At 39.7% G+C, this 26,545-nt stretch overlaps 1 protein-coding gene across 8 annotated transcripts in view; it reads left to right on the forward strand.

Moving 5' to 3' along the window:
* Window positions 1-26,545, forward strand: part of HIPK1 (homeodomain interacting protein kinase 1) — a 105,231-nt gene that overhangs the window by 51,827 nt on the left and 26,859 nt on the right. For 4 of the 8 annotated variants that reach the window (XM_088454446.1, XM_088454445.1, XM_088454449.1 and 1 more), the window contains exons 3-10: window positions 8,397-8,520; window positions 14,783-14,902; window positions 16,972-17,058; window positions 17,237-17,287; window positions 20,406-20,590; window positions 23,664-23,826; window positions 23,993-24,215; window positions 25,209-25,330. In XM_088454446.1, the coding sequence (XP_088310572.1) occupies window positions 8,397-8,520; window positions 14,783-14,902; window positions 16,972-17,058; window positions 17,237-17,287; window positions 20,406-20,590; window positions 23,664-23,826; window positions 23,993-24,215; window positions 25,209-25,330 (1,075 nt within the window). Of the gene's footprint in view, window positions 1-8,396; window positions 8,521-14,782; window positions 14,903-16,971; window positions 17,083-17,236; window positions 17,288-20,405; window positions 20,591-23,663; window positions 23,827-23,992; window positions 24,216-25,208; window positions 25,331-26,545 lie in introns of all 8 variants that reach the window. The other 4 variants (XM_088454448.1, XM_088454451.1, XM_088454452.1 and 1 more) reach the window with 2 other exon arrangements.

Consider the following 26,545-nt stretch of genomic DNA (forward strand, 5'->3'; position numbering starts at 1 on the left):
AGCACACAGCTTGAAGCTTTCTGTTTGTAGAGTAAAATGCAGTTTTTGCCTACTTGAAATGTTAATGTGGCTGACAGTAGACATCATACTTGAAATATTTTACTTTCATATTTTTGTTTGTTGGTGTAGTCTACTTTGGCTTAAGCTATCACAAATAGTGCCGCAATCCAGAGAAGCTTTTTAATATTGTTTTGTATAAAAAAAAAAATTAGATTTCAATCTTGCAGCACCCAATTGCCTTTTATCAAAGGTCTGTTCTATATAGCTATTTTTTTTCTTCTCTCTGTATAGATGACTGTACACTTGCCAACACATCCACTAGCAGATGGGTACTCGACAGTATGATTATGACATCTTGATCGTACTGTCGTTCCCCATCCCCAGCAGTGCCTACACTGCTCGATCAGTCGTTCAAAGTAGGCACACTCAGTCATCCCCGAACATGGCCAATCTGTCGTTATCGGCAGATTGCCCAGCATATAGGGGCGATGATTGATATCGGAAGCTACCATCGGGAGCGCGCATTGCTGGTCCTTTCCGACATTTGCATGCCCGATTTTGTGCCTGATCAATCGCTAGTTAAACGATAACTTATTATCGTTTAATCGCTCTGTTTAATTGGGTAGTGGATATGTGCCTTTAGGCAGGTCAGTCCTGCAATGTGACCCACTAATTGTTGCATCTTACTTGCTGCCTAGCATTGAAAGGGTGTTTTTAGGGAAAAAACAAACTGTGGGTAGCCATATGATGTGGACGTTCTGGTTCACGCCCCCAACATGATATGGATATGCCTCCATAGTTCCCTGACCTTTCCTCTTGTGTGCACGCTATCTTACATATGTTCATATACACACTGACTGCAAAAAATGTTGCTTATGTCTTTCACATGCAGTGCATTGGAGCGTCTGTCACAGGCATGCTGCTGGTACACAATTAGGAGGTGACTCAATGCTTTGTCATGTGACGCCAAGATGTTCGCTTGCACACAACACCATATATTGCTGTGGCCCAGGATCATGAATTTTCCTGCTCACCTCTGTAGCTGAAAGGAAAAATTGCCTATGTTACAGATTTCACAATGCATTTACCCAACTCTTTAGGAAAGCACTATGCTGACATTGTGACAAATTGAATCTACGTTGGTGTTTTTAATATGACCTGAGTCTGTTTGTTTTTATACTGAGTGCTGCCGCCATTAAGATTTGTATTTTGGGCTCTGCATCACAGGCACCTATGGACGGCTTCAGGCATAGTTTGCATGGGAGTGCTGCCTGAAAACTGATTATATATAATATTAGATATCTATCTATCTTGTATTAGGGGTAATACAAATAATGTGTAACCATACAAGCATTGCCCAGTGTAACAGATACCCCATCTTTTTGATTTAATTTAAAATGCACGTCTTAGGAAGATCTCATTTGTCTTTGGTTTGAAAGTTTTATAAGATAACTGCTCCCTATTTGGTCACAGTATAGTGTCACACTTATGCAGCACAGCTAGGTTCTAATATAGACTTCTATAATGCACAGCCCTGCAAAATTAAATGTGGTTTTTGAAGTAATTAACTTTATATCATGGCTACCACACTCTTCATTATACCAGTCTCTCTTGCTCATTGGCAGCTATCATGATGTCTCAGGTTGAGGGATACTGTGTCAGGGGCGTATTTATAATGGGTGCAGGGTGTGCGGTCCAGGGGGGGCCCAAACCACACACCCTGCACCAATATTATACTTACCACTCCCGAATCCCATGTCAGCGCTGTAAACTCCTTGAAAATGCCCGCCGCGCCATTTTCCCTGCATTTTGCAAATTCACAGTATGGGAAGCAGGGAAAATGGCTGCTGCAGCCATTTTCCCGGTGGCCGCATGCTCTGTAGACATTGGGCACACTCTAGTGCAGAGAGTATATCAGTGTGGCGCTGTACCCAGTGCGCTGCCGGTCTGAAAGGAGGGTGCCTGGGATGGAGACTGCACACGGGCCCCCTCCTCTCTTGACATGCCCCTGCTGTGTTTTTACATAGTGTGTAATGCTTATATAGCCAAAGTGTGTGTTTTTTTTTGTTTTTTTAAAACCTACAATAAAACCTCTCAACATTTTTATTAGGGGCGATTGCTCTTGGAGTAAGTTTGCTTTCTGGTCATCTGTACAGTGTGTATTCAACAAGCTGCCCCTCCAGCTGTAGTGGTACTACACATCCCTGCATACTCTGCCATAGTTTTAGCATGACTTAATATTCTGTGCCAGGGCATGCTGGGATGTATAGTTCCACAGCAGCTGGAGTGCTGCATGTTGAATACCTCTGCTGTACCTCTTCTGTAGTGAACTGTGAATATGATACACCTTGGGTTATACTATACCACATGGGATCTGGGTTTAATGGTTTTTATTTTAGAATACTTGGGGCATAGTTTGGGTGGGAATACGTACATGCTCAGATATGTATAGCTCACACAGATTTAGTTAGGCTTAGGCGTGAGGTTGTGCACAGTTATGGGCGATTCGGTTAACAGCGCTTCTGCGATGTGTAGTATCCAGCATCATTGCTCGTTGTCCCTCGTACCCTATAGTGGTGCGCAGAAATACTAGCAGTGTTGAGCCTCCTGCAATAGGCTGAACATTGCATTGAATTGGCACCTTTTGGTAATAATTGGAGGGAAATCCTTGCTAGTTTTTTGCCAGCACCTCTATGGTCTAGCCCAGTTCTACAGGCTGCAAATGGTTGTCACCCGAATCACAGGACTATTTAGTGCTTGGAAACATTGGTTGTAGTCTCTGCAGCTTGTTCTCTGTGGTGCTATTTCTGTAGACTATTTTATAGGTACGGTCTAGAGCAGAGGTAGACATCCTATTGCTCTTGTTGCAATAAACAACATGCCAGAGGCTGTAAGATCTGCTGGGTTTTATAGTACAACCACACATAGGGGTATATCAATTAAAGGTCTTTATTTTTTTAAGTCTGTGACAGTTGATCAACGTCAATGTTTTTCTGGGGTTAAATCACACATTTATTAAGACCATTTTTGATTTGGTTTTAGTATTGGTAAATGTGATTTAGTCCCAGAAACACAACATCGATGTTAGATTTTCATTGATTTTAAATCTAGCAAAATTGATTTAAAATCGGCCTTTAGTAAATAAACCCCCTAAAGAGCCACAGCTTGTCTACCTCTATTGAACGTTTGTTTAAAAGCGCTTTGTATTGGAATATGTTGCTGAATAGTTGGATATCCAGACAAATCCATAGTCAGGTCCATAAATATTGGGACATTGACAGAATTTTCAGATTTTGGCCTCTATTCACATTCACAGGAATTACAACGGTTTTTATATGTGCCTCCCACTTTTTAAGGGGCCAAAAGTAATGGGACAAACTAAACAATCCTAAATCTAACATTCACTTTTTAATACTTTGTTGCAAATCCTTTGCAGGCAATTACAGCATGAAGTCTGGAACGCATAGACATCACCAGACGCTGGGTTTCATCCCTGGTGATGCTCTGCCAGGCCTCTACTGCAAATGTCTTCAGTTCCTTCTTGTTCTTGGGGCATTTTCCCTTCAGTTTTGTCTTCATCAAGTGAAATGCATGCTCAATCGGATTCATATCAGGGGATTGACTTGGCCATTGCATAACATTCCACTTTTTAGCCTTAAAAAACTCTTTGGTTGCTTTTGCAGTATGCTTCGGGTCATTGCCCATCTGCACTGTGAAGCGCCGTCCAATGAGTTCTGAAGCATTTGACTGAATATGAGCATATAATATTGCCTGAAACACTTCAGAATTAATTCTGCTGCTTTTGTCAGCAGTCACATCATCAATACATACAAGGGAACCAGTTCCATTGGCAGCCATACATGCCCACGCCATGACACTACTACCACCATGCTTCACTGATGAGGTGGCATGTTTTGGATCATGAGCAGTTCCTTTCCTTCTCTTCTTATCACTCTGGTACAAGTTGATCTTTGTCTCATCTATCCATAGGATGTTGTTCCAGAACTGTAATGGCTTTTTTAGATGTTGTTTGTCAAACTCTAATCTGGTCCTCCTGTTTTTTGGCTCACTAATGGTTTGCATCTTGTGGTGAACCCTCTATATTCACTCTTGTGAACTCTTCTCTTCATTGTTGACTTTGACACATATACATCTACCTCCTGGAGTGTTCTTGATTTGGCCAACTGTCGTGAAGGGGTTTTTCTTCACCAGAGAAATAATTCTTTTGTCATCCACCACAGTTGTTTTCCATGGTCTTCCCGGGTCTTTTGGTGTTGCTGAGCTCTCCGATGCGTTCTTTCTTTTTAAGAATGTTCCAAACAGTTGATTTGCCCACACCTAATGTTTTTGCCATCTCTGTGATGGGTTTGTTTAGATTTTTCAGCCTAATGATGGCTTGCTTCACTGATAGTGGCAGCTCTTTGGATCTCATATTGAGAGTCGACAGCAACTGATTCCAAATGCAAATGTCACACCTAGAATCAACTCCAGACCTTTTACCTGCTTAATTGATAATGAAATAATGAGGGAATAGCCCACACCTGTCCATGAAATAGGTTTTGAGTTGATAGTCCCATTACTTTTGGCCCCTTAAGTGGGAGGCACATATTGAAACTGTTGTAATTCCTACACTGTTCACCTGATTTGGATGTAATTACCCTCAAATTAAATCTGAAAGTCTGCAGTTAAAGCACATCTTGTTTGTTTCATTTCAAAACCATTGTGGTGGTGAATAGAGGCCAAAATATGAAAATTCTGTCAATGTCCCAATATTTATGGACCTGACTGTATATAATGTTTTTGTGATTGATATTTTAAAGGAGCGTGGAACTTATACATTTAAAATTTAGATTTGCAGATATAAATCAAGCAGGTGATACCGGACATTCCGCTGCAGTTTTGTTTAAAAAGTAGAGGAAATCTTTCCACTCCATGACAGGCAGCTGCAGATCCTCCAACACCCTCAGTGTCCTGATGTTATCTGGTACGGATCATAAAGTGGGTTCTACAAACAGTACTGCCCCTGTGTATAAACCACTAATCCATGCAATGCATTTCTGCATAGTAAGTCTGTATAGCAGTCTGTCTCTGTACAAAAGCAGACGCTGTGCAGAGAAGTGTGAGGGCATGAGGGAAATGGCTAAATATTAATTAGCATATTTACAGTAATTCAATTCTTCTGTTTGGCACTTTTTCTACACCGATAAGCAGTCACTGTAGATTGCTGTTCTTGTGGTAAAAGTTTAGACCGTAGTGCAAATCTGTGCGCCCTGAATTTGTTGTTAAGCAATTGCTTTGAGTAAACAAAAAACAGTACATGTTTGCAGAGGAAGTGATCAAATTTAGCCTGTGAGAGTCTCTGGTATGCAGAAAAAAAATCTTCTGTTTAGAAGCATGACATTTTTGGTGGATGGTAAAAAGTCAGCTGTTTTATTTTCCCAGTTCTCTTTAGAGCTCATTACCTTCTGCAGCAGGCCATTGGCTAGACATGCTTAAACACAGTTATGACTTGGGAAATGATTGCTTAACTCTATGCGTCAAAGCTTTCCACTGTCAACTAGGCACGGACGCTTGAGAGCTGGAGTGTTCTTGGCAGCTGATAAAGCAACGTTCTGATGCAGGTGTGGAAACTCAAGCATTGACAAACTCCCATTAATTTATATTCCTTGGAGTAGCTTCAAAATCCCCATCATTTCACAATTGTTTTATTTCTTAGCTGGGCAGTTGTTCGACAGCGTTTTACTGTCCATTTATACTGTCAACTTTCAGTCACTTCCTGTTGCGTAGATTTGTGCTGTAACTTGGAGTCTTTAGCATCCTTGTAAATGTTTTGTGGACCTGCATTTTCAGTCCTCTTTATAACTTGATTGCTGTTGCAGATAGGTTTATTGAAGCTTTGCAGTTTTACCTATTGTCTACCTAGTGTAACCTCTTCCTGTCCGGTCACCTGTGAGACTTACTTCAATTCCATTAATGTTTCCTGCTGCACATTAGCAAGGCTATAACAAATGGTTGGGATTACAGATTCATCTAAATGTTTTAAGTGTCATTTCTTCTGCCACGCTATTTAATTGCTTTTGCAATTGTCACTTGAATAAAAGATTGTGGGCAGAAGTAAAAAAATATGCTATGTCAGATTTGATAGTTTCTTCCACTAAGTACATCCACCCAGAGTAGGTGGTGTTGGATGTACTTAGCTCAGATATTCGGATGACCCCTGGTAGTCGGAAGCTTCTTACATTTGTGGGCTACAGCAGAAATAAATCGTATCTTGCATCAATGGTTATCTCCTCCCGTCCTCCTTTTGTCCTCTTTAGGGAAAAACTCCTTCATATTAAAAATGGACTGGATTGAGGCCTCTCTACACAAGGAGACTTGGGTGGATTTTTTTTTTTTTTTTACAATTTGGGAAAGCTATATCTATTCTTTGCCAGATGCCATAAAATCTCAAATCTGTGCCTGCTTTTAAACCACGCAATGGTATGAGACCCGATTTTGTTAGGTGATTCCCCTGATACAAATCTGACTAAGCAGATTTGCAATGGCTACCACCACACTAGTTTTGTACAATCGATTTTTTATTTATATTGTCACTGTTCATTGCCTCAATAAACAGTTTTGAAAAAAAAACCCTTACATTAGATATATTGATATAAACAAGATTTCAAGACACAAAATATATAGAACTATCTCTAGCACACATATATGCTGTATATATGTTTGTGTGTGTGATATAATTAGTGTGTATATAAAAAAAAAAATTTTTTTCACACAAACAAAAATGTGATATAAACATAAGACAAAAATATATACATATATAGAACTATCTCTAGCACACATACACCTATATGTATGTATCTAGACCTATCTGTGTGGACAATGTCCCGCACTCCAATACAATCTGCCTGGTGCCTTTCCTCAAAAGCATATATCTAACGGGTAATAGACAAAGCACTCCGCCTAATTACTTATATGTAAATATCTCCAGGACCCAAGGAGTAGATCAAGGTTTCAGGGCTCAAACCCCTCTGAGTGTGTGTGTGTATATATATATATATATATATATATATATATATATATATATATTTTCTATATCATAATTTTTTTTTTTTTTTTAAACATGCGATTCAATGCAGTATGATGTGTAGTGCTGGGGATTTCTGCTTGCACCCTCCTGAGGTGGAAGCAGGAATCTGACTAAACTAGTGCCGCAATGCTGGTTTGTGGTTTAGCGAGTGTCCTAAAAACAGCGCAGTTGGAGAATTCACTGTAACCTGAATCTCCTGACTTAAGTGCAGGACGTTATGGGGACATCTGAATGGCTCTGGGAACTTCTTCCCGGCGCTATTCAACATCGCACTGAATTGAATCGCCTCAGTGTCAATAAAACTATAGTCCATATATGCGCATTTTTTTTTTTTTTTTTTAACAGTTATGTTTTAGCAATTACAGGTATACTAAATCTGGATTTTTACTATATTAATTAGACTAGCGGGGTAACTGGGCCTCTCACGGAACATCAAGGAGGCATGTCTGCTATCAATGGCTGCCAAACCTGCCCTGCACCCCCAACCCAGCATTTAGTCTCTTTTTTTTTTTTTTTTTTCTTTTTTTTTTGTACAACTGAACATCACAGCACGTACAGGTGAAGAGCACTGCAATGTATCATCAGAATGTTGACATCAGGGTAGAGTAGTACAGAACATCTACTGGTCTTGTGGCTATTTGTGAAAGTGCGGATAGAACTTTTTGTAAAATTGACAGTGTGATGATGTTGGGAGATTGCTGGAGGCAAGTGGGAAGCCACAAACTGAGCATTACATCCTGTATGGAGCAGTGTTACCAGCACAACATGGTTATTTTTGTGTGTGCTGTATGTGGCTTGCATACATTGTTCATTTACTTGGTAATGGGCTATATACCCTTTCTGATATACTGTATGCAGAGACTCCTACAATGTCCTATAGGTTTTAGGTAATTTTATAGGTTTTAGGTAACTTAGAGTTGACACAGCAACTATCTTGGTATTGTACAGCAGTTAATGTGTTTTTACTATTTTTCCCTTAGTTATGGTGCTGTAACAGATGGCTGTGCAGAGATGATTATACCGGTTGTGTGTGTCTTGTTTTTACCCCTAGGTTGAATAGGTTTTGTTTCTTAATAAGGTTAGGTTGCTTTTTGTAAGGTTTGCTTTTTCTCTAAGGCCACAGGTTAAGGTATGGAAGTACATATAGAGAGAGTCATACCTGTTGCACTTCTCTGAGCTAAAGCTTTGTATTCCAAGATTAAGCAGTTAATCTATATTTCATGATTCATTGTTTGAAACTTATTTTGTATTGTTACTTAACAATGTATACACTTTTCAGTAAATGTTAATTTTTGTTTTCTTTCTCCAGAGCCCCTGAAATCATTCTTGGGTTGCCATTTTGTGAAGCAATAGATATGTGGTCACTAGGTTGTGTTATAGCAGAGCTGTTCCTTGGATGGCCTCTCTACCCTGGTGCATCAGAATATGATCAGGTAAGCTAAGCTTTATTAGAAATGTCTGTAGCAACCAGATGAGTCTTTGGTCGAACTTGCAATGGTACATAAAATACTTTAAAAAAAAAATAAAATTAAAAAGCAATCTGGAAGATTCAGGTAACATCTGGACAGACCACTTTTCTTCTTTAATTTTTTTTTTTTTTTGTTAAAATTTTTATAGAGCGTGGTTTTTTTTTTTTTGAATGAGTAAACAGAAAATCACCCAAGTCCTGTGGATAAAATTTGTTTGAAGTTGTGTAAGCAGATAGAAGTGCCATATATGTGGTGATGGGGCACAGGGCACATGTCACAGCTCTTCATGTGTAATTAAGGGGTAGAGGTACTAAGCCTTGGAGAGAGATGTTTACAGATTGTTCCACTGGTCTCCTTGGCCTATACTGTAAGGGAAAGGAAGAATGCTGTGTAGTGTGCTTTGTGAGCAGATACACTAGCCAGTAAAATTATTTTATTATTCTGGGTTAGTTCCAAAAACGATCAGTAACCACTTTTAAACACATATGCAACTTGGCTTGAATTTAATGTCATTTGACCCTCCTTTTTAAAAAATATTGCTCTAAACTATGCTGGGCATACAGCATTACAGGTCTGCCCGAATGCCTTTCAGACGGATACCCTGCAGATATCATGGGCATACATTGTGAGATCTGTCTATTGTCCCCGATATCTGCACTTCTTCCCTGGGAAGGAGACCTTTTCCCCCTTCCTTCCCTGTGAAGGAACAGGGGAAATGCCTGTTGGTCGACCGCGGCTGGGCATACACTGCCTGATGCAGCCAGCTTTTAACTTGCAAAATATTGCATAGTCATGCCCGACCAATCTAATATTTTATCGTCTGCCGCGCACACAGTACAAATATCTGGCCGAGCTGTCAATTTCTGGTGGATTAGCACAATAATTATATAGTGTATGCCCAGCGTAATTGCTGCTGAAGGACAAAATGATCTTCTGGGTTGGAGTACTAGCTAAACATACTACGGTGTTGCTATGTACCGGTCAGTTGAAAATGTGTGAACACTAAAATATGAGAAACCATACCTGCTCTCCAAAGAGGTTTAACTCCATTTAAATGAAAAGTATTACCATAACAAACTGAAATCTTAACATCTAAACGGAGGTCAATTAGTTGAGTTAATTTATTATACTTCATAATTTATTTTGGCATAATCGACCACAGGGGCAAGTAACATATTGCATCACTTTTCTCCCATTTCATGTGTTGAGAATTGAATCTTAAGTTCTGTGACATAATGTTGCCAGAGAATTAGGCTAGAAGTATAGTATAATGTACCTAATTTAAGAAGGTGTTTACTGAGGGAGAGTTCGGAATCCTGTCTGTAAAAGTCAGGTGTTGGCTGTAATCCATACAGGCTAACTACAGAGAAGCTTACTTTGGTGTATAGAGTACAGAAAGTTTACAGCTCCAAGGCTGGTGCTTTATAAAATAGTGCCTAAGAGACTTTTAAATGGTCCTCAATTATTCTACATGAAACTTTCTTCACCCTAATACCCCTTTTACACCGGAGCTAAAACCCGGGTTATTGCAGGGTTAACCCGGGCAGCTCCCTGGTGTAAAAGGGGAGAGAGTTTGATCACCGAGTTGAATGACCCGGCAATCCAACCCAGGTAACTAGCAGGGTTTAACACTGTCGTATCCCGTGAAACCCTGCTGTGAGAACAGTGCACTCCGGGTCACTATGACCTGGAGTGCGCTGCTAGCCGGCCGATTGGTCCGGCTATAGTGGCGCTTGGAGATGACATCATCTCCAAGCGACCACTTTCACTCCGGAAAAGCCGGGTCTATGCAGACCCGACTCCGGTGTGAGCGGCGCCGACTCGGGAATATCCCGAGTCGTTGCCGGTAAAATTCCGGGTCTGATCCGGATATGAACCCTGTTCCAACTCCGGGTCATACCCGGAATTTAGGTGGAAAAGGGTTATAAGAAATCTTGTCTTAATCCTGCAGAAGTGTATATTCTTGAGTTAAACTGGGCAAGTGTGTATACAACCATCCAATGGGAGAGAGTGCAGCATGCCATCGTTGGCGACATCACCTGTCCACCCGATGTCGCTAGCTACCTGCTGGAGTGTATATATCATGGGTACACCGTAGACTATGTACCAGATATGTTGCTTCGATCCGTGGGATAGGACAACATAATGTCTAGTGTGTACCCAGTTTAAGGCAGTGGGAGCATATTGGCATAATCTCAGTAGAAGGCAGGAAGATGGGATGGTTTTTAGATTGAAATGAAGCCGACAACTTAAATGTCCGTCACAACAGTCTGTTTCTCCAAGGCTGGTATTTTCATAACTGCAGTTCAATTACTGTAATCATTATGTGGTGTATGCTCGCTTTAAGTGCCTTTGCCAAGAAGTTCAAGTCTAATGCGGGCTATTCATGGTGCGAGGCGATGGGGGATCCGACGTCCGACATATCGGGCGGTCCCCACACACGTTGGCGACCGCCCGATATGCCTGCTCCTCGTTCCTCCTTCCGCATAGCACTGCATGGGAATGCACCTCGCATCCCCTGATAGACTGATCCTGCAGTAAGATCAGGGGGTGCGATGTACGACCCCACGGGAGCGCACTTAGTCCAATATCATGGACAATCCATAGGATCGGCTGCTTTTATCGCACAGTGTATGTCCCGCATAACCTTTTTAGGTATCAGAATGGTAATTGGAAAGCTTAGCTTAGCTGTAGATAAATGATTAGCACATTAAAGCTACACAACAAAAAACAAACTATCCTTCCTCTGATACTACAGATACATTTTATTTTGGCCACAATATTTCTTTCCTATTGATACTTGCACTGCATTTGGAACATACTTGTATATACATTACGTCCAAAACCTCCAGATGGTCAGCACTGTAATTTTACTTTTGTAAATTGTGCAGTATACTATATGGAGCCCTCAACACCACATTTGGAGGCTCGTGGTAACTGGACGTAAAAGTTAACACCACTTAGATGCTGATCTGTCAGGGGTGAGATGAGGCTGGGAAAGGCTAGAAGATATTGGAACCCTGTTGAATCATGAGGGACTGTACAAGATATGACTGTCCCTTTTTTAATATGATTATGGCTTGCTCGTTTTATTTTCTTTCCGGAGGCTACGAATATTGTTTAATCACCCATATCTGTAAAGGTTTGCAACCTGTGAGAACATATTTGAATGTTTACCCTACTGTTTTCTGTAACACTTGGGGCAGGAGGGAGGTGCGCCCTAGTTTCTATGGGGATTTTTCTAAAGACTGTACACAGCTGTTCAGGGGCACCTGTGATAAAACAGTAACTGAAACCTTTCAGCTCTATATAATGTCACATTGTAGTGATACTGCTTAGTGTAGTATGAAGAGTGACCTGTATTCTGCATAGCATGAGTTGTTGCACCTGAAAGTTATGCAGCAATAGTAAATTTAATGTAAAGGAAGTATATGCAGTACTAGCAATATACCCGTTTCATTATTGTGCATATACCCTATATTTATCCCCTTTGTTTACTGTATGCAATAGTTTGCGCATGTTAAATAGTTTCTAAAATGTTTGCCTTATACATTTTTATAGTAGTTACTATATTCCCCTTGCAAAGCCTTCTAAGAGTAATGTCCAGGGAAAAAATCACTGATGTTGTTGCCCCTCCTATCTGTAGCTTTATTATATGTGGGTACATTTTGCTCCCAGGGAAAATTAATGCTGGTACAGATACGTAATATTCTCCAGATCACTAGTTTATAGAAATCTCACACTATCTTGGGTACACACAGGAGGGATCTGTTGCCCTTTTTTTATCTGAAAGAATATTTCCCTTTTAGCCTACATTGCAACCAGGGATTACTGGAAATTCCCCTCCACTATGCTAACCAGATATAGGGCCCATACATCTAAGGCCCAGATTCCCCGCTTTGCCGATCTGTCCTGCCGATAGAAGGCATTCGATAATTGTCGATCAGTTTGCGGATCAGGGAAATTTAACATGTAGAAAATACCTGGCTCGCTGATTCCGACCTTCTTCTGGTCGGTATTGGGTAATCGAGATTTTTCAACATATTGAATATTCCCTGTTTTTGGACCTGCCTTCGGCAGAACGGGGAATTTCCGCAATAGCGGCTTTATGTATGGGCCCCCATACTTGTAGGTCTGTTTTTAAAGCCTGACGCATGCTTCCACCGCCCATTACTCCTTCCTACCCTTCTCCCAATTTCTGCTTAAACAGTAATTCCATGTCCACAGCATAGGTTCCCACAATCCACAAATTTCTTTGTTTTGGTAATGTCATTTGTGTTACCTTTGCATGTTAATGTTTTTCACCTGCATGGAAGACAACACACCAAAATTCACTGTCCAAACACCCAGTCACTCAAATATGGCACATAAAACTACATTGCTAGATTGCACTGATCAGTTTTGTCACTTCCGGTTGTTGTTTTCTTTTTATGCAAATAAGAGGCACATTTTGAGCGAAAAAGGCGTTTGGCTGTCGTGCTGCCTGTGACCTCTGGTGCGCCGAGAGGGTTTTTTTGGAGCGACTATAGCCACAGTGTATGAAGACACATCTGTAAACACCATGTGTATGTTTATAATATATACACAAATGCACGCAATGGAAGTAAGGACTAGTTACTGTGGTACTCTGGGTAACCTGGCAGTGTGTTGAAGTGACTACCTGCCACAGCTGTAAATGATTGTCTGTGCAACTACAGCAATGAGATTGCTGAAACACTTAGTAAATTTCCAGAGGAAACATGCTGACTTTCAGCAGTTATAAATAAGCCGCTCTGGTTGGGTGGTTTCTTTTGACTGAGAGTATGCCAGTGTTCTGAGAATCATATCTTTATTGTGGGTGTGAAGGCTGCTTGTTTTCTTTCCCTAAAATCAGATAGGTTTCATTTAAAATGGCTCCACCTCTGACAGTGACACAAAGGTGGCTGTTTCTTGGTCTGTTTATCTTGTTACAGCAGTTTGAAGCATTACATGTAGTACAAACTTCAGTATTGTACATTTTGCATATTTATAACCCTCCAAAACATGCACACAAATAAGGCTTTATTTCATAATCTCATGCAGATAACAGAAATGTGCTACAAGCCATAGAAGCCAGCTGTTTGCTTACATTATAACTTGCACTAGATTGATCAACAGTATGATATGGGTTGCTTCACATTTGTACATAAATTCGCCTTCCTGTTGCTTTTATATGATGTCTCCTAAGGAGATGCTCCTTTAGGCTTTAATCATTTACTATAAAGTTAGTCTGTGGTTTGTGCCACTCTGCTGAGCACCTATAAGTATTATTTTAAAGGTGTCATGTTTTTTTCCCGTGGGGGTGGGTATTAATGGGTCTCTCTCCAAAAATAGCCCACCTTTCAGAGTCTGGACAGATCTATTGCTGTCAGTTTATACCTGCACCCGGTGTGAGCCAGACAGTCATTATAAACCTTACATCCATACTTGCCACACTCTTTGGATTCTAACATCCTGATCACTAGACTGTCCGTTGTGAGCAAAATCGGGACTGTTAGGAGATATGTTTGCATGCAGACTAGTTACTGCTCCCCAGTCTCAATAGAGCCTGACTACATTACAATTTCCTTGGCTCACATCCATGTGCCAATGGGTAATCGCTTTGTACACTTGAGATTTCAGTATAACTCTTAATTTGGTGAACCACTGCTTCAACTTAAGATACATTTATTTGTTTCTCATTTTTATTATGTAAAATGTGTTTCTCATTTTCTAGTCTGCAAACTGTAAACCTGCTGATCTGGTTTAAATTTTGTAGTTTAAAAATAACCATTTCATATGACTAATTACCATGTTTGCGTTAATTAGTGCTGGTCACTTCAAAACATGAAAGTCCTTAATTTTAGTTGCAGATGACATTTTAGGTCCTTCTGTGTTTATACAGGTTTGCTCTCCTGGTAGAAAAGGAACATGTTGGCCTCTCGTTGAATCAGTAAGGGGGGAGTTTTGGCAAGCTCTTATATTCAACGTCCTGTTTTTTTGACAGTTAATATAGATGTGACAAATTCAGCCACCTTCCATAAGCCTGAAAAGTGTGCCTTGTAACAAGCGTACACCCAAAAATATAATGGGCTTTTCATTTATTAGCAGCTGTTCCATTTATTCTGCATTTTCCAAGGACACTCTCTTTCATTAGTAGATAATAGAGTGAATGTGAAAAGCTGACCTGAACACGTGCTTATTTGCTGCTATTTTATGTCTTTTTCAGATAAGGTACATCTCCCAGACCCAAGGACTTCCTGCTGAGTACCTTCTCAGCGCTGGAACAAAGACCTCCAGATTTTTCAATAGAGACCCAGACTTGGGCTATCCTTTATGGAGATTAAAGGTAGTAAGAGAACTTCAGTGCTTGCCATACACACTTCTAAATGACAAAATATAAGCATATTTTTACAAAGGAACATTAAAGATATACATTTTTAATTTTGGGTAACTCAATTAAAGGGGTTTGAAGTTTTTTGCTTCCTTGATATGTGCTCCCCTTCAAACATGTTACTGTGTAGATGGATTGGCATGGTTACACAGAAATCGTTATTAAAACAATCTGTTTATGTATACAGAATAGTACGGGTGTATAATCTACTGGCCATATTACATCAAAGTGTATATTTTTAGATTTAAAGTGTGAAAATATCTGCTAAAACATGGATCATAGGGTGTTACTAATGATTGTAACGTTTACTGACCAACTTTTTAGATTTTGTTCATTAGCTTCACTGGCTTTACAGAATAGTTGCTGCATATACCCTAATAAACTGTTAATACATTTCAGAACAGTTAAGCAGCCCAAAGTACTGTAAAACTGAATCCAATAACGCTACAGTTAATGACACTAGGCTCTTATTACATGGCACCAGAGCCTGAGCTGGTGTCACACAGTGGTTTTCAATGCTGGCACTAAAGTAAATTATTCTCGTGTTAGAAATGTACATGTTAGCTTACAGAGCTCATCATTATGTGCAGTTTCCATTAGTTTTCTGTTCTTATCCATAATCGCTGTGTTCCCAGATCTCTTCTTCAGTTAGTCTGATTTGAGGGCAAGAGATAAGACACAACATTTGGAGGGTGGTCAGGTACCCTGGAATGGAAATGCTCCGGGGTAGTCATAACTCTGAGTTCTTCAGCAACGTGAACAACGATCGAATATGATTGTCTAGCATATATACTCATTTGCCAGTCAGTGAGTGAGTTATTTTCGAGGGTACAGACCCATTTAGGCTATATGGGAATGATCCAGTGTCTATCCAGGTATTGATAAACTCACCTCTTTACATGTTTAAATGCCTAAAATACAAAGTTGTCCAATATCGTCATCTTGTAACATTAACAGATTTAACTTAAAGTGCATTAATATTCTGACATCAGTTCTGGTATTAGACTTCTCATGTTACTGTACCTTATCTACATCTCTGCAAGCTGTAGTATGACACGGCATGGAACAATCTAGCTAGGATGGCTGAAAGGGCATTTACTTGCTTTTGGCAGGTCTGTGCATAAGGATAAATAATTTTCAATGACAAACCTTATGTCAAAATATTTCCAGTTGTGTCATACTCCATTATACAAATTCAAATAATTATGGCTAGTGAATGTTTGAGTCGCTCTGTAATGTAATGCAACTTAATTCTCGGTTTTGGGATTATTTGATGAAGGGAAATTAAGTGGGTCACTATCAATTTGCCAAAGCACACCGCTGAAATGAGGCAACACTGATCTTTGTGTACCGTTTTAATGTAAGGAACAAATAGCCATTACACGTTTTTGTCATTTTATGCAATTTGTCCCTGGCCAAAGAAATTTCAGAGAAATATCTGGGACCCGGCAGTACCCATAAGCTGCTTATTGGAGCATACAGCTGGCTAGAAATATTAAACTGTGAATAAGGTTTCGCTTTAATATAATTTGCAGGTACTGAAAGCACTAGCATTGGGATAGTGTCACACAAGCTACAGAACCGTATTTTGTAGCTTTTAAAGTAAAGCTGCAAATCCCTGGCCATGATTTCTGTAGGTTCGTATGACTCATGCTGCATTTGTTTAGCTACAGATCGCAGGTGTTATGTAGCTTGTATGACACCAGCCATAATTAGATCAACTACTCCATAGAGAGCTTTAGCACAATTCCCCCTATTGAGTGCCTATAAAATATGTAATTGAAGGCTGCTTCCACATAGGAAATTCTATTTGCGTCATTTTTTTTTCTTGCATTTATTTTCCTAACTAGTATGTTTGTATGTGCGATTGTCACGCCAACTCGTGACTGGTAAAATGAGGTATAATGTCACATTTTTGTCAAGCTTGCAGTGTAACGGTCTCTGAAAGTTAGAAGATGCTGTTATATTTACTGACAGTCTGCACTAAATGTAGGTTGTAAAAGCTTACTATTTTCCCATCCTAGACACCAGAAGAGCATGAAATGGAAACTGGAATCAAATCAAAAGAGGCTCGGAAGTACATCTTCAATTGCTTAGATGACATGGCTCAGGTGAGGTCAAGCTCAGTTCATCACGTAAGTTCCCTGCCACAGCCCATGTGTGAAGTATTGCAGATTCCATGTGTCCTATAGTTGTTTTAACCTGGTTATGTTTGGAAAAACAATTTAATGCTCAATAAATTGATAGTATTGCTTTGCTGACTCTTGGCAACATCTTTAAATGTTTTAGGATTCTTCAAGTGGACAAGAGTTGTGTACCCACCTTCAGACGTCGCTAATGGTGCATGTATAACTCATAATAACTCATTGGGAGAGCTTAACTGAATCACCTGCACATTTTGTTACAGTAAAGCACATGCAATGTAACGCTGGTCTAGTGTTGCTCATAAATGGCTTGATAGAAGCCTGTTCTTTGCCTTTAGTACATTTGTCCTCAGGGGGGTCATATTTACTTTATATCACTAATGTGGATATGTGCTGCAATGCACAGCCCTGGAAATCCTGTGAAGTAATTGGGGACTTCGCTGTCAGTAGGGAAGCCCAGTTTGCGGACTAACAGGATGGGTAGAGTATATCTTGGTCCTGACAGGCTGACAACTATTGAATAAAGCTATTGCACTGAATCTGTAAATTGTTGTAATAGGGGAAGCTAGTGTGAGGATCCCTTAAGAAGAAAAGTAACAACGCGTTTTGCTTTATAGGCCTTCTAACTTTCAAGCTATCTTTATTTTAAAGATTGTAAAATACAAAGCATGTGCATGTTGGATATAGTTAAAACCATAAAAAGTAATCTATATAGTAAACTCAAAGTTGCAGTAATTGTAGCTTTAGGAAGAATTCTCATAGTTTTATTGCTTGTGCTAAATGCCCCTATTTTAACTTGCATAATGCACTTTGTGCTTTGTTTTATTAGCATATTCTTTCTGTCCCAATTATTATAATGCCATGTACTGTTTTTAGTAGGGTACACATAGCCGACAAGCATGTGTATCTGCTTAGCTGGCAGACAGGAAAATGTATAAATGTGACACGTCACAGAGAGCAAATACTAGTGGTCATGAAGAGGTTAGGGTTATGAGTTGGGGTGTACAGGATTTTCTTTTTTGTGGTGGGGGGGCAGCACTCTGGCTGTATACATAGAAAACTGCTGCTTTCGGTAGTTTCATTATATTTTCTTCTATTGATGCTCCTATGTTACATAGCACGTGCTTTAATGTGTTAGGAATGACTCTCCTTGTATAGCTTGCACTGTTACCTTTTCACACCACTTCTCTGGTATCACCGATATCTCTGCCTTACCTATTAAACATGAGTACCCATCTTGGAGACACTCCAAAAGTAAGACATAATTTCTAATGTATATTTTCAAGTGAAAATCTGCATTAGAGAAAAGTTAGGCCTCTTATCCACTGGCATTTTGTGTTATTACACTCATTTTATGTTTAGTTTTGTGAAAGCAAGTTAATGTGCTAGTACAAAAGGGGGTCAGACGCACTTAATTCGTGTTGATTTGTGTTACTATTTTTATACTTTTCAGTGCATTGAAATTTGGGAAAGGCGTAAGTGGAACAAGTAGCATTTGGGAATAGGTTCCATGCTAGAAACGCTGGTTTCTAATGTCAGATCTGTTTACATATATTAACATTTTCAAAATGTATGTAAAGTGCATTTAATAAAAACGCCAGTGGTATGTGGCCTTAATGTTCAAAATCTGTGTACATCACTTAGAGGTTACCAGTGGTGTGTTTTGTTTGGGTGGCATATTAGTGACTTAGGGAGAGATGTGTCAAACCTTCTAAAGAGGACAGGTGGAGAAGTTGTCACCAATCAGCTTCTAGCTATCATTTTATAGACCTAGGGTCGGCAATCTGTGAAGCTACACATCCCAGCATGCCTTGCCACCGCTTTACCTTGCCTTAACAGCAATATTGTGTCAGGATATGCTGGGATTTATAGTTCCACAGCAGATGGAGTGATAGCTACCACTGTTATAAATTTTACTTGAAAAATGGTAGAGGCTGATTTTTTGTTATGAGCATCTTATACACTTGTCCAATTTAGTTGACACACCTCCCCGTTTTAATGTAAGTATTTTTCTATTCTGTAAATGGAATCTATTCTCCGGATTGCTGGGGATTTAGTGTGAGGTTTATTATGCCTTAAGAATGGAAACCTCTCCTGGCTTCTCCCATATGGCTGCCACCACTCTCCTGTATGAGATTGTGTAGCGGTAATTCCCATAGTAACTGCAGGAGGAGGCACTTGGTGATCATGTCTGTTTACAGCCAAGTAATAAACTAGTTTTGTTTATTGTGTAACTTAATGAATAGAGTACTTCCAGATAAAATATGCCATTCTGCTATTTCTCATTTTTGAATCAATTACAGAATTCTTCATAATTCTATGCAACACGATGCTGCTTATGAGCAAGAAATGCAGTAGAGCAGTGTAATGTATGCATTTCTTGTGTAATAACTATAGTGGAAAGGTTTATATAGAGGTAAATGTGCTAAAAGAAACTCCAGTCATCTCTCACCTTCTAGATCTGATAACAGGACCGAGGTTCCTGGTAGCCATGGCACCAATTTACTGCTACCCCCTAACTGTCTTGTTCTAGATAAGCTGGCTTCTAAATTTTGACTTCTGTTTAACTTCATTCCCCCTTGTGTAACATGAATCTACAGATTCTAATACAGTAGATCCAGTTATACAGTTGGTCATTAATGAATATTTAATACCTTGCCACCTGGTTTGACCTTTTTTAAAATCCTGCACGATTACTGTTGGTTCACCCTGCGATACTTAAAGGTGAGCAGAGTTATAGAATATAGTGTGTGTGTGTTGATATGCAGCTGGAAACCAGTCAATATTAGTGGCAACGAGCTACAGTATTGTGTATTGCTGATGGGTGGTGATATAATATTCTCATAGGCATTACATATAAGGTGATCAGAAGGTGACCACAATTTTGTCCTCTACACTAGGTGTTTTAATGGGGCTCTCCAGCTGTGGAACTGCACATCTTAGCATTCCCTAATAGTACAACTGTGGCAGGGCATGATGGGATGTTTTGTGCATAACAGCGGGAGGGCTGCATGTTGAACACACCTGATCTACACTAACTGGCTGCAGTGTAGCTGGAAGTGATCTAGGCACCTTACTAAAGGGGAATTCTAGCTGAATCTCTTACAATACGAGTCCTCAAGTTTAATGATAACCAAAAAAAAAAGTTGATGCACCGAATTAAGTGGCTAGTTTGGCATTTATCAGTAGCTTATTTTGGAAACTAAGTTCCAGACATGGCACTGACCTGCAAACGGGAGGGCTATGACAAGAAAATGCATATTTGTTCATTTATGTATGTGGTATCCTAATTCATCCACCCCTCTTTTTAATAGGTGAATATGTCTACAGATCTAGAAGGCACAGATATGTTGGCAGAGAAGGCAGACAGAAGAGAATATATAGATTTGCTGAAGAAAATGTTGACTATTGATGCAGATAAGAGGATAACTCCACTGAAAACCTTAAACCACCCGTTTGTCACCATGACTCACCTGCTGGATTTCCCACACAGTAATCAGTACGTAAGAATGTTCCTTCGCTCACAGGTGGATCTTTTGAAGGCTGTTTTACGGAAAGGTCAAGCTGCAGTCTGCTACAAATAGAATACAATGCAGCTTTTAATAAAACCTCTATTTCAAGCAAATCTTTTTCTGTGATTTGAAATCTAGATATAGCTTATCTAAGAACACCGGTGGTAAATCTATTTGTGTATCTTTATGCAGAATTTTAATTCTATGTTTTGAAGAGAAAACTGTTTAAATAAAAATAGTAATAACTTACCCTCCCCAACTTCACAAATTGGTGGTTGGGCCCATTCTTACTGGAGGTGAAGAACCACGTATCCGAGCATTCAGTACTGGAAACTAGACTGAGCACAGAACTACAGATGCATACATCTAGCCTCAATACACCACGCAGCATGACATTCCTGGCATGAGTGAGCTGCCAGGTCCAGTGCAACTCTGCTCAGGCGTCTCTTGTTTTTGATGAAATGCATCTGTCGCAATGTGACTAGGACGCGCCAGAATACTGTGCTGATTAATTTGATATCCAACACTATATCTGTGTGCAACTGAGTCTGTATATGAACCACAACAGAACTTGCAATTAAAAAAGCTGCGGCCTCTGCATTGTAGCATTTCATATACAAATTCAGAGACTTAATTTTTCAGATCTATAGTCAGGTGCATAAATATTGGGACATTGACAGAATTTTAATATTTTGGCCTCTATTCACCACCACAATGGCTTTGAAATGAAACAAACAAGGTGTGCTTTAACTGCAGACTTTCAGATTTAGTTTGAGGGTAATTACATCCAAATCAGGTGAACGGTGTAGGAATTACAACGGTTTCTATATGTCTCCCCCACTTTTTAAGGGGCCAAAAGTAATGGGACTATCAACACCATGGACAGGTGTGGGCTATTCCCTCGTTATTTCATTATCAGTTAAGCAGGTAAAAGGTCTGGAGTTGATTCTAGGTGTGACATTTGCATTTGGAATCAGTTGCGGTCTACTCTCAATATGAGATCCAAAGAGCTGTCACTATCAGTGAAGCAAGCCATCATTAGGCTGAAAAATCTAAACAAACCCATCAGAGACATAGCAATAACATTAGGTGTGGTCAAATCAACTTTTTGGAACATTCTTAAAAAGAACGCACCGGAGAGCTCAGCAACACCAAAAGACCCGGAAGACAACGGAAAACAACTATGGTGGATGACAGAAGAATTATTTCCCTGGTGAAGAAAAACCCCTTCACAACAGTTGGCCAAATCAAGAGCACTCTCCAGGAGGTAGGTCTGTATGAGTCAAAGTCAACAATCAAGAGAAGACTTCAAAAGAGTGAATATAGAGGGTTCACCACAAGATGTAAACCATTGGTGAGCCACAAAAACAGGAATACCAGATTAGAGTTTGCCAAACAACATCTAAAAAAGCCATTACAGTTCTGGAACAACAACCTATGGACAGATGAGACAAAGATCAACTTGTACCAGAGTGATGGGAAGGAAAGGTACTGCTCATGATCCAAAACATACCACCTCATCAGTGAAGCGTGGTTGTGGAGTCATGGCGTGGGCATGTATGTCTACCAATGGAACTGGTTCCCTTGTATTTATTGATGATGTGACTGCTGACAAAAGCAGCAGAATTAATTCTGAAGTGTTTTGGGCAATATTATATGCTCAGATTCAGTCAAATGCTTCAGAACTCATTGGATGGCGCTTCACAGTGCAGATGGGCTATGACCCGAAGCATACTGCAAAAGCAACCAAAGAGTTTTTTAAGGCTAAAAAGTGGAATGTTATGCAATGGCCAAGTCAATTCCCTGACCTGAATCCGATTTGAGCATTCATTTCACTTGATGAAGACAAAACTGAAGGGAAAATGCCCCAAGAACAAGCAGGAACTGAAGACATTTGCAGTAGAGGCCTGGCAGAGCATCACCAGGGATGAAACCCAGCGTCTGGTGATGTCTATGCGTTCCACACTTCAGGCTGTAATTGCCTGCAAAGGATTTGCAACAAGGTATTAAAAAGTGAAAGTTAGATTTAGGATTGTTTAGTTTGTCCCATTACTTTTGGCCCCTTTAAAAGTGGGAGGCACATATAGAAACCATTGTAATTCCTACACTGTTCAGATATTAATTTTGAGGGTAATTACATCCAAATCAGGTGAACGTCTGCAGTTAAAGCACGTCTTGTTTGTTTAATTTCAAAGCCATTGTGGTGGTGAATAGAGGACAAAATATGAAAATTCTGTCAATGTCCCAATATTTATGCACCTGACTGTGCTAATTTTATGAGACACTTGAACAGAGTGCTGGTGTGTCCTAGCTGCATGTCATTGCGACTTAGATGCATTTTCAGCAAATAAAGCCGCAAAAAAGACTCCTTGCGCTAGCAGTGTCTTACAGGACCTGGCATGCCAAGAGGGGCTTTTTGGGCGAGACTGCAGTAAAGCTGTGTAAGGTATGCTTGAACTGAAGAAAGCAAATATGGCATCCGATTGGCTAGACGTCCATTTAGGTGTCGCACTGGTTGGATACTAGTAGATCAAATTCCCGGGATGGCTTTAATAATGACAGCACCCTGCACTGAAACGGCTCATTGTGGTTTATCTTCAGGTAATTTGGGGTGGGGTAGGACCCAGCCCCAAGTAGACCACTCTTTAAATCAGACTGAATGTGTAATAGCTAACTGTTACTTTTCGTACCACTTACCGTAAATAAGCTCAGATATGTACAGTGTAAGTATTTTATCTTGATTACATTTCAAGATGGTCATCCTTACAAATTGAATAGCTGGATTACCTTGGGAGCTACTTGCTTTTGCTGTTCCCTCCTTATTGGCACTCAATCTGTAAATGTACAACTAGAGGTAATGAGCGGTGTATAGAGAAATAAAGCACAATCACTGAGGTAGGTTGTATAGTAACAGGCAGCTGTATGAAGCACTGCTTAGCCTTTAAAGAATAATAGTAATAAAATTAATTTCTAAAGGTCTGGTCAGAGATTACTTTATAATGTTAACATGCTTTTCTTTTTCTTTGGATAACTTGATATTTTGTTTCCTGTTCCCCACAGCGTGAAGTCATGTTTTCAGAACATGGAGATCTGTAAGAGGAGGAACAATATGTATGATACAGTGAACCAGATTAAGAGTCCTTTCACTACTCACGTGGCACCTAACACAAGCACAAATCTAACAATGAGTTTCAGTAATCATTTAAATACAGTGCACAATCAGGTATGTAGCTCTCACTGCACAAAATGACTTCCAGGCCATATAGCAAGCTTTACTCCAGGCATTGCATTTGCAGAAAAAAGTTACCACTAAATGGCCTAACACATTCTACACGTCACATGTGAAGTCTGCATGTTGATAAATACAGCTCATTGCTTTCCTCTTTCAGGCTAGTGTACTGGCATCAAGCTCGTCTGCCGCAGCTACTCTTTCACTGGCCAACTCTGATGTATCATTACTAAACTATCAGTCCGCGCTTTACCCACCAACTGCTGCACCAGTGACTGGTGTCGCACAGCAGGGAGTTTCTCTGCAGCCTGGAGCAGCCCAGCTCTGCACCCAAACTGACCCATTCCAGCAGACTTTTATTGTTTGCCCTCCATCGTTTCAAGGTAATTTTGATAATTTTCATAAGTAACCCAACCACTTGGTAGAAATGTCTAAGCCAGTGACTCCCAACCTCTGTCCTCAAGGCTCACTAAAGGCGCACATCCACTAGACTATTAAATTGAGCGATTTGAACGATAATATCGTTATCGTTTGAAAATTGTTTGCAGATTGTTTTAAAAATGTAAAACGACCAGCGATGCGCCCTCCCGCTTGTCATTTAGACATCTATCATCGTACTAATATGTTGTGCAATCTGACTATATAGTTAGGTTCAACATGTTTGAGGATGATTGAACGAGCAGTCCTTTAGTGAAGGCACATCAGTGTAGGCACGTCACAGACTGACAAACGACTGCACGATTACAATGTCGTAATCGTGCAGTCTTTTGCCTCTCTTCTAGTGGATGGACACCTTTTACAGTCCTGGTTTTGGTGATATCCACGCTTGAGCACAGGTGGTTAAATCAAAATAACTGAAGTACTAATTGTCACCTGTGCTCAAGCATGGCTAACCTTTAAAACCTGGACTGTTAGTGTGCCTTGAGTACTGTGGTTGAGAATCCCTGGTCTAAGCAGACTGTAGTGAAGTGCTTCATCAGTGCTCCGTTGTTCCCCATTGAGTCACATGGAGGTGCTGAACTGAAGTTGCCTACACACGTCGAAGTCCAAGCAGGGGTCAGTGTTTAATTTGACCCCAACTGTGAGTTGCCAAATTTCATAAAATGGGTGCCTTACCCACATGTGGGCCTGTTGGTGTGGTTGGAACATAAGCGCGCAGTTGTCTGAAAATGATCTTTTTGTATTTAAAGTGGCTTGTTCTCAGGCACTGTGCCTGACTTTAGATCACCAATTTCCTTATTCACAGTATCTTCGTTGAACATGTTTTAGATTTAAACTGAGTTGTGTTTTTTTTTTATTTTGTTTTTATATATAGACACCGGGTATGATTTTCTCCAATCCATTGATAAATACTGATTTTTGTTTTACTTTTAAAGCTGGACTTCAAGCAACTACCAAGCATTCCGGTTTTCCTGTTCAGATGGACAGTAGTGTCCCCATTGTGCCCCAAGCTCCGGCTGCTCAACCTCTCCAGATCCAGTCTGGAGTCCTGACACAGGTAATTCAGTTTATCCATATTAATAGCTTTATGCAAGATGTAGAAAAAATAATAATAATAAAAACATTTTTATATACATAAACTATATATAGAGATATATATATATATATATATATACGCACATGCAAGGTTTTTAGAACTGTTTAATAAGCCTTTTTAAATTATTCTTTAAAAACACTTTTTTTTTTTCCCCCATCTGGTCAAAAGCTATTTTGGAGAGTTTGTCTGAATTTCACAAAATTACAAGAGCAAGTTTTACAAGCTGCAAAGTTCTTTGCCAGTCACTGTGAGTCACTGCTCCAAAATTCCTGGCATCCTTTTATTTTAGATGTCCTCATTGGAAAAGTAGGCAGGGTGTGTTCCTAATTGGCTTATATTATTAAGACTCTACTAGAGATTTGACCATAAAACACATCTCTCATGAGCAGAATTGCTGATTTCTTAATCATCCCCTGAAATGATACTCAGTTATTCATGGACTGCAGTAGGAGTATTCACTACAAACTCACAGTAAATGTGCCCAGAATTTGGATTGCTAATTGCGATATATATTTGTGTAATCAAAATCTATTTAAGGTGAACCTTGAACAAGAGCTACCTAAATGACGTATATAATTGGCTAACGTGTATCTAGCTATTGTAATTAGAATTGTCCATATTGGTCTTTTTTTTTTTTTTTTTTTTTTTAAAGGGGAACTATCACAGAGAACAAATGTTTAAAAAAAAAAAAAAATAACTAGCTCACATATTGAAGGGAATCTGATATGAATTTGACTTTGGGATGAAGTCTCGTACTGACGGGCTACCTGTTTGTTAGTCTTTTCTAGGCACTTGTATATGATTTAATCAAGCTGATGTCTAGTCACAAAATTAAGTGAGGGGAAGTGTATCTAAGATTTCATAGCAAAGAATGTTTTTGTTTGTTTTTATTGCCCCTTTGTATTAAACCTTGTATATTACCAGTAGCGTGCCTGAATGACTGAGAGGTAGTATTAATCACTCAGGCTCTATAAGTAGAGCTATGTTGTAATTTGTTTATCAAATCTTGCATCATCCCCTTCCCTAGTGCCACCCCTTCCCCCATATTACACTTTCTTTTTTCACTTTCCAGAATAGGATTGCTGTTTTAAAATAGCTTCCATATGGGCTATGATATGGCTATGATCTATTTTGTATACAGCAAATCCTTTCATTACTAAATTAAGAAGTGCATTC

Source organism: Taudactylus pleione, unplaced genomic scaffold (assembly GCF_031769625.1).
Source record: "Taudactylus pleione unplaced genomic scaffold, aTauple2 ptg000615l, whole genome shotgun sequence".
In the NCBI taxonomy this organism is placed as follows: Eukaryota; Metazoa; Chordata; class Amphibia; order Anura; family Myobatrachidae; genus Taudactylus; species Taudactylus pleione.